The 12,293-nt window shown below is 54.4% G+C and overlaps 1 protein-coding gene across 4 annotated transcripts in view; it reads left to right on the forward strand.

The window, feature by feature from the left end:
- Window positions 1-12,293, forward strand: part of RARB (retinoic acid receptor beta) — a 730,168-nt gene that overhangs the window by 698,973 nt on the left and 18,902 nt on the right. For all 4 annotated transcript variants that reach the window (XM_043595539.1, XM_043595540.1, XM_043595541.1 and 1 more), the window contains one exon: window positions 2,610-2,770. In XM_043595539.1, coding sequence (XP_043451474.1) covers window positions 2,610-2,770 — 161 coding nt within the window. The remainder of the gene's footprint in view (window positions 1-2,609; window positions 2,771-12,293) is intronic.

The following is a 12,293-nucleotide window of genomic DNA, read 5'->3' on the forward strand; positions in this document are numbered from 1 at the left end:
CAAGGTTGTACAGCCATTCCCACTACCTAATTCCAGAACATTCACATATCCCTAAAAAGAAAATCCCGTTAGCAGTCAGTGCTGATCTTCCATGAGCCCCAGCCCTCGGCAACCACTGATCTGCCTCCTGCCTACCGGTTTGCTTTCTCTGTACGTCTCGTATAAATAGAACCACACAACACGCGGCCTTCTGTGACTGGCTTCTTTCGTGGAGCATAACGTTGTCAGGGTTCATCCACGTCGTAACGTGGGTCTGTACTTCACTCCTTCGTGGCCAAAGATATTCCGTGTGGATGCACCACGGCCGTTTATCCATTCGTCAGGTGATGGACATGTGGGTTGTTTCCACCGCGGGGCTGTTTACGGGAAGGGCTGCTGTGAACATTGGTGTACAGGTTTTGCATGAACGCTTCTTTTCTGTTCCCTTGGGTGGACCCAGGAATGGGATTGCTGGATCGTGTGGCAACTCTCTAGCTTCTCGAGGGACTGCCAGACTGCTTCCCTTAGAGCTCTGTTTTAGAAGGACCCTCACTGCTCACGTAGGGCTCTTGTGTTAGCAAATGACGAGGGTCACGGGCAGGGGTCAGGGAAGCCCGCTCGCCTGCATGGAGAGCCCGTGGTGCTCACACACAAGGCGTCAGGCCCTAGCCTCCCCTCGCAGACCCAGACTCCGTCCTTGAGGAGCGTCGTGGGGGCGTCTCGGCTGCCGTGCGCTACCCCCTTCCTCACGGTCCCTCCTTTGCTGACCGTATCCTTTGCTTTCTCACTGCTTTAAACCATATGCTGTCCTCCTCCCCCTGCGTCCCACACCTGCTAGGAATGGTCTGGGCACTTGGCCAGTCTACACGGAAAAGTAATACATTTGAGGCTGAGTTACTTCACACTGTCGTTACCACTCACCTTAATCTGGAAATGTTCTGAGCCAAAGAACAGTGTCATTTCAGAGTCCTGGGGGAGGAAAATCCTCTGGAGAGGTATTGTTTTCTTCTCAAACGTGTCCGCTCCCTTAAGAGCGAGTGAGTCCAAGCGAAGAGAGAACTTGTCAACTGTGTAAACATTCTTCAGTCTCTCTGACACTCAGTTTCTTCATCTGTAAGATGAGTTTAAGATCACCTCCCTGATCAGGGGATTAAAGGAGATGCTGCGGACATGGTTCCCTGTACAATGCTTAAGATGCTCGAGAAATGTGAATATTCGCCCCAGCTGCCCTCCCTCCAGGTCAGGAGTAAGTGACTTATACAGACACTGGGATCCTTCAGTACCGTTCACGCACTCCCTCCCCATCCCCATCTGTTTCCTTCCGCCTTGCTGCGCTCCCCAGCTCCCCAGGCCTTCATTTCAGTCTGCCCCATATGGGGCCTCGGGATCCTCACCGTGTAGACCCAGGGAGCTGCCAGTTCTCAGATCACCCCGGGTGCTCTCAGGGAGGCAACACAAGCCAAATCCTCTTAGGGCAGATCGGATTATGACCTGGGTCATTTTGCAGCACAGATTCGCAGATCATGGCGGTGGCATACACGGCCAGGTGGTGTCCAGCCTGGCCACCCCCAGGTCCCCGGGGAATGGGGACGCCCCGGAGGGGCTCGCGCGGTCTGGTTTCACCTGTTGGCCTCCCTGGGTTGCGTTTCCCTTCCCCGGGAGATCCTAGGGTTTGCGTGACACTCGGGTTTGAAGTCATCTGAGAGCTCTGTGGTGCGAGGGGAAGCGTGGGTTTCCACGGCCCCGGGTCCTGGGACTCGACTCATCCTGGCGTCGCGCTCAGCTGCGAAAGTGCTGAGGCAAAGACCGCACCTGCCGAGGGGTCAGTGGGCCAGACAAGATGTAGAGTGGAGCGGCTATAGATGAATAAGCAAATGAGTGGACCAATCGTTTTTCAGGCCAGGGGCCCACAACGCATAGATTATTGTTTTCAAATAACTTTTTTTAACAATAAGTGATCATAAACATTTAAATATTATATATGATGTATACAATGTGTAATACATTAATACAGTATTTGCAAATAATCATAAAAGATTATGCGATGAATACCAAAAGTCTAGGAAGCAGAAAAGCACGAAGGGACAAAAATCACCATCCCATCACCTTTGAGATGAATCTCTTCAAAAGGGTCCGTTCATTCAGGAAACTAAAAGACAATAACAACAACAAAAACAAACCAGAAGGCTTAGCTAGGAATCACGAATCATGATTCGTGAACAAAAAGAAGGCTTTTGGTTCAGCAACGTGTCTCCCGGGCCTGAGTGGTTCCCTCGGAGCCTCTGGAACTGGGTGGGAGAGAATGGGGGGGCATTTGGAAAAATCCATCTTTTGAGGACTAGTCCACATAGAAAGTTCTGTCCAAACAAACTGAGGCTCTCAGCCTTTTGGGCGACCCTTAAAGTAACTCTTTAAGAATTACTTGGCAGGTGCACACGCAGACAAACCTTCCTCTCCGCCTGGCCCTTCTGGCCGCCAAGCCTCTCTTCTTGGGAGATGTGTTCATGGCACCTTTCCCCACTGTTCCTGTCCCAAGTGTCAAGTGAGTCCAGGCAGCGTCAGGAGATGGAAGCTTGCAGCACAGGCCCGGCCGTTAATGACCCCTGGTTTGCCTTCTCTCTCATTTCCAGCTGTCAGGAATGATAGGAACAAGAAAAAGAAGGAGCCTTCGAAGCAGGAATGCACGGAAAGCTATGAGATGACGGCTGAGCTGGACGATCTCACAGAGAAGATCCGGAAAGCTCACCAGGAAACCTTCCCGTCACTCTGCCAGCTGGGTAAATACACCACGGTAAGAGACGCTTCCGCCCGAGGCTGCCGGGAGGGTAGGTGCAGGCCCTTGCATGCGTGTTGGCTCCCTCCTTCCCTCTCCCCTTGCCCTGGAGGGCACGTCCACCCAGATTCAGGCCAGACCATGTAGGTGGACGGCGTGGGGCTACGCAGTGGCCGCCTCCCTTCGTGTGGTGGCCTTGGCACAGTCACTGAGAAGGCTGGGTGTTTCCTCCCATCCAGTCACACAAGCATGCGTGTGCCCAGGAAACACAGACTGAGCACTTACTGTGTGCAGGCCGTGTGCAAGGCACTGGCGACATGAGTGACCAAGATAAGGTCGCTCCTCGAGGGGACGCACAGCCTGGTGAAGGAGACACGGGAAACCGGTGAGGTGTTGCAGCCGTCATGACAGACGCCTGTACAGAGCCCGGGGGGGGGGCACATAGAGGGGGCACGGGGCCATCTTTTAAAAACCTACCTGCAGCTGTGAAGTCCAACCAACGTTATGGGGCCCTCCCCGGGCCACGGTCTGGCTTGAGAGAGGGTGTCAGCCCCCTAAGCCAGGGCTGGGGAAAGCACAGGCGTGACTCCTCCCCGGGGAGGCAGGAGCGCCCCCTGCGCTCCCAGAGCTGTGCCAGAAATGGCTCTCACTGCGTGTAGACATGAAGACAAGGCAGGAGGGGGAGGATGTGGGATCAAGGGTGGGTGACGTATATGTCACTGAAGACCCATGAGCTACTTCCATTTTTTTAAGCTGGTTTTTGCGTGTATTATGTCCACTGAGACCAATTCCCAGCACATGGCATGTAATAGGCACTCAATAAGTTATTTGTTGAATGAATGAGTGAATGAGCGAACGAATGAATGAATATAACTAGAATGCTGTTCTGGCCTCCTTAAGTAGCTTACGTTGCTTGCCTAAGATGCTGGTAAATGTATTTTTTAGAAATCCAATTATCTGCGGCACCTGGGTGGCCCAGTCGGGGAAGAGGCCGACTTTGGATTCCGGTTCAGGTCATGATCTCACGGTTGTGAGTTCGAGCGCCACATCGGGCTCGGTGCTGACAGTGTGGAGTCTGCTTGGGATTCTCTCTTTTCCTCTCTCTCTCTGCCCCTCCGCCCACCTGAGAAATCAAGAAACATTCAAAGAAATTTTTTTAAACCCAGTTATAGCCTTTGCTGCTTGGGTGACTGGCGCGCCGGGAAGAGAAGAGCATGAAAGGTCCCGAACGTAAAGAGGAAACGGTGATGCAGAAAGACCAGGAACAGTGAGCGCAGGGGCTGCGGGGCCGCTTTGGGGAGCTTGCGGGCGTGCCTTCGAGGGGGCCGTCACCGCTTTTTCTGTAAAACGGGAATGGTAACCGGAAGCAGGCGCAGAGGGTTTGCCCTGAGATCAGTCCGAGAACGCGTCGGGCGGCTTCTCGGGTGCGCGCGCGGCTGCCCGGCGGGTGGCCGCAGTTAGGCGGGGCCACACCGAAGCCTGGCTCCGGGGGCGCCGGACGGACCCAGAGCGGTGCTCCCCAGACCTCAGCGTGCTCACTTCTGAGGCACCTGGCTGTCTTGCTGACGGGCAGGTTCCGATCCAACAGGTTCAGCGTCGCGATGGGGGCCGCGGGGGCGTTTCAGGCGCGGCTGCAGACCACGCTCTGCCTGGCAGAGGCCGTGAGCCAGACTCTGAGTAGCAAGACCCAGGAGGACTCGGGGGCCCACCCAGGCCCTTGGTGTCAAGGAGGAGAGACGTTTGGTGTGCTTCACCCACCGAACCGGGCCCAGGGAAGGACCTGATTCAGCGGACAGGCCCCCACCGAGCTTGGGGAACGGCGTCCTAGCCCAGAGCAGACCCATTGCAGGACAGGGCCGGACGCCGTAAAGGAGCTTCTCTTTTAAACCGAGAGGCAAAGTAGGCCCGTGGACCAAGAGGTGGCGCAGGGTGACTCATCAAGAGCAAGGACGCTCGAACCAGATGAACGTGGCTTCACTCCTGCTCAGCCACCGATCGGCCATGTGACCATGTGCAAGTTATTAACTTCTCTCGGCCTCATTTTTCCCTTCTGTGGAATGGGGATGATATAAAAGGGTTAGAAAAATTCAGTACTTCCTGAAAAGCTTCAGCAATGGGACCCGTAAAAAAACAGTGATGTGGCAGAAGCCACAGCCACCACGTATCCATTCGCTGTGTGTGAACTGATGCTCTGGGCACCTGGTCCCATGCCAGGTGTTTCTGGCACTACGGAGAAGCAAGGTGATTCATTACCGGTGCCAAGGAGAGTATCACCTATTCCTTTTAGAAATACTCCCAGGCACTGTCTGGGGCTTAGTATCAAGGTGCACGCATCCTGACCTCAGCAGACAGGAAATCAACTGAGGATGGGCCCAGGGAAAGGACAGAAGGAGGTGAGGGGAAGGGCAAGACTAAATTGGGAGGGACCGGGAAGTGAGAAAGAAATAGCCTTGCAGAACCTTGAACGCTCAGGAATTTGTATTTTAGTTTGTAAATAATGGAAAAGAATAGACATTTGTCATCAGGAGCCTTTATTGTTATCGCCATTATTACTACGGCTAATATTTATTGAGCATTTACTATGTACCAGGGACCGTGCTAAATAAATATTAAATCTTTGACTCCTTATGGGGACATTGTGAAGTGGGTATGTTTGCTTCCATATTGCAGATGAGTAAACTGAGATGAGAAAGCTAATTTACTTTCCCCGGGTCTCATAGCCAATAAGTGGGACTTGACCGTGAACAGCCTGAGTCCAGGGACAGCCCTTTTAACCATGCCATACACAGGATATATGAAGAGGGCGGATGGCAAGGTAGAATGGAAGGAGGAACCACTGGGCATCTAGGTGAGAGGGGGTACCTGTTCTCAAGGAATAAATACACCGTGAGCTCCGGAAAAGACAGAGTAAAAGAGAACAGCCAAAGTAGGGAGGGCTTTCTGGAAGTGGAGACTTTGGAGCCAGGTCATGAGGTGAGAGACATTTTCTGACAATATCCGGGATCATTTGCTACGATATTAGTGGTCTCTCCCTTCTGGCCCAGGCGGGATCCCTTAGTGTGGTCTAGGCCGTCCCCCAGGCCCTGACTCACCTGGTAACCCGATGAAATGGCGTCCACTCTACTCTGGGGGAAGGCTGGGCAAACACAAGGTGTAGCATTGCCTCTGCCTAGAACACATGCCCTGGTGTGGCCTGGCTTCCTAAAGGGCCTGGGACCAAAATGCTCCTTCGGGACAGACCTCCCTCTGATAGTCGGCATAGCTCCTTCCCACCCCAAAAGCCGGCCCAGGATTCTGGTCGGCCTCGGCCTCTACAACCTTCCCTTACCCCGGGCCTCCCTCCAAACCCGGTAGCCTCTCCTTTTGGATTCTCTTTATACCACAGGTCTGGTTCTCCCTGTGTCCAGGCTAGTGAGGCTGCCTGCCCAGCCTTCCCAGAGAGCGCAGCAGGGGCTGGCAGGGCCCCAGCCCTGTCCCAGGGCTCACACTGCAAGCGTGACCCTCCTTGAAGGCTTGCTCTGGCTACTGGAGCTGCTTGGCTCACGTGGGGCACTAATGCCCCACCCAAGAACAAGTAGAAGCTGGTGGGTGAAGCTGTAGCTTCCTTGCCCCTGGGGAAGAGACCCCTTAGGTATTCTCTAAACCATTTCCCAGGGCTTCCCAGCAAGAGGAGCCCACGTGCCCACAGGGATGGTCTTCCTGGACCTCTTTCCCCTTCCCCTCCCCCCCAGTGCTTCCTGAGACCTTTTCCCAGTAAGCTGCTTGCGTTCAGATCCTAGTCTCGGGGTCCGCTTTTGAAAGGCCCAAGGCAGGGAGCTTCCCTGACGGCCTCCAGGACCCCTCCCCATCCATCTCTCTTTGGTGAGACACCGTCCGTTCCCCTCATCCTAAGCACTTTGTGGGGACTTTCTACACCTCTTTTGGATCCAACAGGGAAAGTGGAAATACACCTGTTTTCCCTCTCCGAGGGAACTTAACCACACGTAGGGCAGCCGACCTCCTTCCAGAAGCACGCTGCCCATTTGTGGAATCAAGTCTGCTCAGATACAGCCTCTCATCTGGCTTTTCTCTTTATTTCTACTCTCCGTACACAGATCTAGCTCAGTTTTTATTGTAAGCAGCTTCAGATCCTTTCTGGAAGTAGGTGGGGATATAAATAAATAACAGCAGCCATAACACATTCTCGGCAAGCTCTTAGTTCCGAGTTGAGCTTTTTTTTTTTTTTTTTTTATAAAGAGCTTTTTTTAGACAGGCAGTTGCTTCCACTGCGAGGAAACTTCCTGCCATCTTCACTAGCCTGGCATCCCTGTCAGATGCCTTTGGAATAAGTGGGCAGAGAGGAATTAAAAAGGCAGCTAGCCACCCACCGACAGACCTTTGAAAGAGTAGTTCCTTTTTCTTCTCGAATTAGGGTAGATTTGGGACAAATGGTCAGGCCCGAGGAAGCAGCAGACATGGGTGGGGAGGCAGGAACATATGTCCCCCCACCCCCGCCCTCCACACCCGGCCCGGGCAGGGCTCTGACCTCCAAGCTTCAGAACTAGTCTCCTTGGGAAGATTCCTAACCTCTCCAAAACCAGGAGGAGCGGGAGGGGGATCCCAAGGGAAAGGTGGAAAATAGGGCAGGGGCTATTTATAGAGGAGTCTCCAAAACAGAATGAAGAAGCAAACCAGAGGAAGCATCCTAGCTCTGAGGATATTCCCTCTGTTTCCATAGGTCCAACTCCAGCAACTGTGTCATTTGGGTTTTCGGGCTTCGTAGACCTACGGTCTTGCCTGTGCATGATCCACCAGAGGAGCCTCGGCCCCCTCCTCTGCAGAATCGGATTTGCACGGTGCCCGCCTCACGGGATTGCTGGGAAGGCTAGTGAAACAGCTGCTCCAGAGCACCCAGTGCAGGTTCTGGCGGAGAGAGGTGCGAAATGGGCATGTCTCCTCTGGATCGGGTGATGAACGCCGTGTGGAAATAAGCTGCCCTCCGCGGGGCTCGTGAGGTTGAGCTGTGGAGATCTAAGGAGCCCTTGATCGACTCAGAAAAGTGGCCACTAACCGAAACATTAAACAAAGCTCCGAAAGACTCCCCAGGAAACGAGTGCTTTAGAAAAGGAAGGGTATTGTAAGCGGTTCCGGCCATTTGCAGACTTGGCCTTCATTCTAGAAAACTAACCCTGGGATCAGCCCAAGAAGCAGGACCTGACGCTCAGGAGATCAGCCTCCCCCCCCCCCCACCCCGACCAGGAGAGATGCATGGTGGGGGCAGTGGGGGGAGATGGGGGCATCTCGAGGCCCGAGTTCTAATCTCCACTCTGCCACCTCCCAGTTGTCTGACCTTGAACGAGCTCTTATCTTTTGTGAGCCTGTTTTCTGCCAGTAAACATACCTGCCCTGTCTGTGTCACGTACACCGTGCTTTCATTTTCTGACACGCATTGACTGTATCCCTACTGTATTCGTCTCCTAGGGCCTCCATAACAAAGTACCACAAACTGGGTGGCCTAAGCCAACAGAAATTTATTGTCTCACAGCTCTGGAAGCTGGAAGTCCAATATTAAGATGTCAGAAGGGCCATGCTCTCTCTGGCGGCTCTAGGGAAGAATCCTTCCTTGCCTCTTACAGCTTCTGCTGTTGAGGGCAATCCTTGGCACTCCTCGGCTTGTAGAAGCATTACTCCAATCCTCTGTCTTCACGTCCGTGCACATCTATCTCTGTCTGCATTTCCCATTATCACTGGTCAGACTAGATTGAGTCTGACCCAGTGACCTCATTTTTAAGTTGATAACCTGCGTGGAGACCCCATTTCCAAATAAGGTCACATTCTGAAGTTACTGGTGTTAGGACCTCGACATATCTTTGCGGGGAGGGGGACACAATTCAACCCAAAACACCTGCTGAGTGCGGAATTGGAGCGCCTGGACATTCACCCTTCCGTGCGGTCTGCTCTTCTGTGAAGTCTGGCTGAAAATCAAATGTTGTCACATGTTTTGTGAGCTTTTAGAAACCTCTGGCAGTACACGTCACGAGTCTTTGGCTTTTAATGAAAAATGCCCTCTAGGCACTGTGCTACATTTCCCTGGATCTTACCGCGCGGTGGGGAAAGGAAAAGACATTTCCGGTCAAGGGAACAGCATGAGCAGGGCCAGGCGTTTGGCAAAGAGAGGACTGGATGCAGAGCCGAAGGAGATCGGTCAGGGCTAGCTGGCGGGGACTTTGTGAGCTGGAATAAGGTATGTGAGCACTGGCAACAGAGAGCCCAGTGGGGTTTCTAGACAGGAGAAGCAAGCCAAGAGGGTGAGCCCCGGCTGTCCCGTGCCTGGCCGGAACGCTTTGGCAGGTAAGCAGGGCAGAGCTTTGGTTCATTCTCAGCTGTGTGCCCGGAGTTCCAGAAGCCATGAGTGGCCTTTCAGAGTAGCTGAGACCACCCCAAAATCTCGCATCTCCTGGACGTCCTCTGGATCACTGATTCATACTCTGGTATATTCCGAAGGCTATACCCCAACACTCCGCCACGGTCCCCCCCGAATCTCTAAGATCCCCAGCCGTGAAGGGGCTGCAGCCGTCCAGGGGCACCTCATGTGTTGGTCCCAGAATCTTAGGCAGGGAGGGTGCAGGAACAGCCCTAAAACATTACCTTCAGGGATATCATGCTTGCTTCGAGGCAGACTTCCAAGAAGCTCTTGGGGAGGTCCTGGGTTCGAGACCCTTGTTACTGCCCACGGCCCGTTACTCAGAGCCCTGGCTACCCAGGGGCTGCTCCCTCGCCTGGTTGCTGGATGGCTGCCAAGCTGCCTCTCCCCACCTGTTGGAAGCGTCCGGGTCTAAGGAGAATGCAAAATGTGTGCTCAGGGCCTCTGTGTTTCCCTCCTCCCACTGACGGACACCCCCCAGCTGCTACATTCCTAAGGCCGTGTCGACCTAGCGCCTAGATGCGTGTTTGCTGACCACAGAGAGATGTTGGCCTGGCACAGAATGCTTTCCTTATAATGATGCCACGGATCTTTCAGCCACCCGCTGGGAGCATCCAGCACCTCCAGCCAGGAGGGAGATGGCAAGTGCAGTAGCAGTCTCTAGAAGACAGCAAGGTCAGGCCAGGAGCAGAATACGAGGTGGCCCCGGAGCGAGGGGGTGGGCGAAGTGGCGTGACGGCAGGGACTGCCAACACTGCCTCGTGAGGCCCCTGTGCCCTCCGCCTGACGGCTGGGCGCCTTGCACAAGTGAGTTGACTTCTCTGGGCCTCTGCCCCAGCCACATGGGACGAACAGCTCCCACCGGATGAGGGTGCGGGGAGGAGGAGAGGGAGCTGTTTGTGAAGCTCTGGGAACCGCACCTGCCTCTGGGGGCTGTTGGGTGGGACATTGGGCCATGTGCCCTGGAGTGTGGAAGACAGCGTCCTGCCAATACAGCTTGGGCATCAGCCTGTCCCGTGGTCGACGGGCAGATTCAGGCCTAGGGAAAGGGGCGGGCCGGGGGGGGCGGGCACCCTAGCAGATGTGCCCAGCGTTCCCTGGGAGACTTACCTGTTTATTATTTGGAAGAGTTTGCATCTCCTCCTTGGCTAAAAAAGGAGCAACACGCAGCCTGTCTGAGCCGCCTCAGTATCCGAGAGCTGCCACAAACAGGACTTTAAGTCACTGGTGATTCCGTCCCCGTTCATGGGTCTCATTCTGCAAGCAGTGGCAATCGGGACAGGGATCCCTCTGCGTGACAAAAAAGGCCGTATAATTGGATTTCATGGCGGGGTTGGGCTTTGCTGCTGCTAAATATGGCCCTAGGGTGGCCCCTCCGTAGGGTCCCCGCTGCACAGCATTCTGGGAAGGCAGGCTGGGGCTCCCACCTGGAGACGGGCTTCCCCCCACTGAGGAGGAGTGGGGGAGGGAGAGGGAGGACATGGGGGTCCGGGGGCGAGAGTTGGAGGAAGGCCTGCCTTCCCCCCTTGGTCTCGGCCGAGCTTCTCCTTAGCTGTTAGCAAGGGCCTCCCCCACCACCCCAGCTTCTCACTCTCTCCTTCTCCCCCCCCACCCCCCCCCCTTTTCGGAAGTGCCGCGGAAAACCCACACTTCCCTCCGTGCTCCCCGTAACCGCCTTCCTTACCGACTCAAACAAGCAGGGCTCTCCATTTGCTGCAGCTGGCAGATAATATATAAGCCATTTTAAACCTCATGCCTATGAATCGAGCAACCAGTATAATAAAACACCAGGTTATTTTGTGTTTTATTAACTGCCTCTTCCCTTCAGTTTGCATAATAGTGAGTTAGATTTACATGCCATTAAGACGGCGGTGCATTATTTTTAATAGAAGGTACGACAGGCTTCTCTCCCTCAGCCCAGAGTGTGGTGAAGTAAGCTCATATGATGCTGATGAAGGCTGCGTTCACACTCGCTGGGTCGGGGCAATGGCTTTTTTTCCAGATGGATACTCTGTTGTCAAATGATCGCCTGCCGCAAGCTCGCCTCTCTGTCCCTCTCTTCCGTGTCATCTTCCTACAAACGGGATAAACTGCCTATTAAATTTAATTACAGCCCCAATGGCCTCACGTCTTGCTGTTGTGTTCCCCTGAGTGTACTGTGCTCCACCAAGGTCCTTGAGGAAGGAATGAAATCAATCTGGAGGATGCGCGCCCACTTTCTGCCGGGGGGTGTTGCGGAAGGTAACGCTGGCGGCCACCTTTTGGAGGCCTTCTGAGGCGTCCCCACCCCCACCCCCAGCATTAAAAACGAAAGCTCCCTTTGTTGACACTCTGGGCTGATTTTCACAGAGGTGAGGAACCCAAGATTGGGGTGCACGGCACCCTTCTCTGAACTGTTGACATTTGTCCGAGGCCTGAACGCCAGGCCCAGGGGGCCTCCCCGTCCATCGGGGTGGTTCAGTTCTGCGTCCGGAGGCAGCGGCGGCCTCGTGACCAGGCCTAGACCCCCGCCCGGAGAGCCCCATCCTCAGAATTCTGGTCTTGCCAAGACGTGAAACTAGCAAGGATTTGGGGAACTTCATGCCTCGCTGGTTCATTTAACACATACTTACTGAGCCTCTGTCTGCCGTGTACCGGGCAGTGCTGTAGACACTGAGGACAAAGCAGCGTGAAATGGGACAGGGAGACCCCGCGTACGTAAGTGAAGGCCAGTGTGTCAGGAGACAAGCACAGTAAACTTTGAGCAGGGTGGGGGGCACGGAGTGCCAGGTGGGGGGTCCCGTAGTTTTCAGTGGAGGAGGCCGGAGTGGGGCTCAAGAGAGAGTGACATATTTGATCAAATACTTGGAGGAAGGAGGGAGTGCATCATGTGGGTAGCTGAGGGAACAGCAGTCCGGGGGGATGGAACACCCAGTGCAAAGACCCAGAGGCAGGCATATGCCCACCTGTTCAGGGCAAGCAAGAGAGCTGTGAGGCTGGGTGGAGTGAGCTGAAGAATAGTGGGTGGACGGGAGGTCGGAGAGCAGGGCCCGGATATGAGGAGGCCTTGCAGGCCGGTGACATGACTTTGGCTCTTGGGATGAAACGAGAAAGCAGTGGAGGTTCGGAGTAGTACATTGACTTGCTTTGACTTTTGTT

This window comes from Prionailurus bengalensis, chromosome C2 (genome assembly GCF_016509475.1).
Source record: "Prionailurus bengalensis isolate Pbe53 chromosome C2, Fcat_Pben_1.1_paternal_pri, whole genome shotgun sequence".
In the NCBI taxonomy this organism is placed as follows: Eukaryota; Metazoa; Chordata; class Mammalia; order Carnivora; family Felidae; genus Prionailurus; species Prionailurus bengalensis.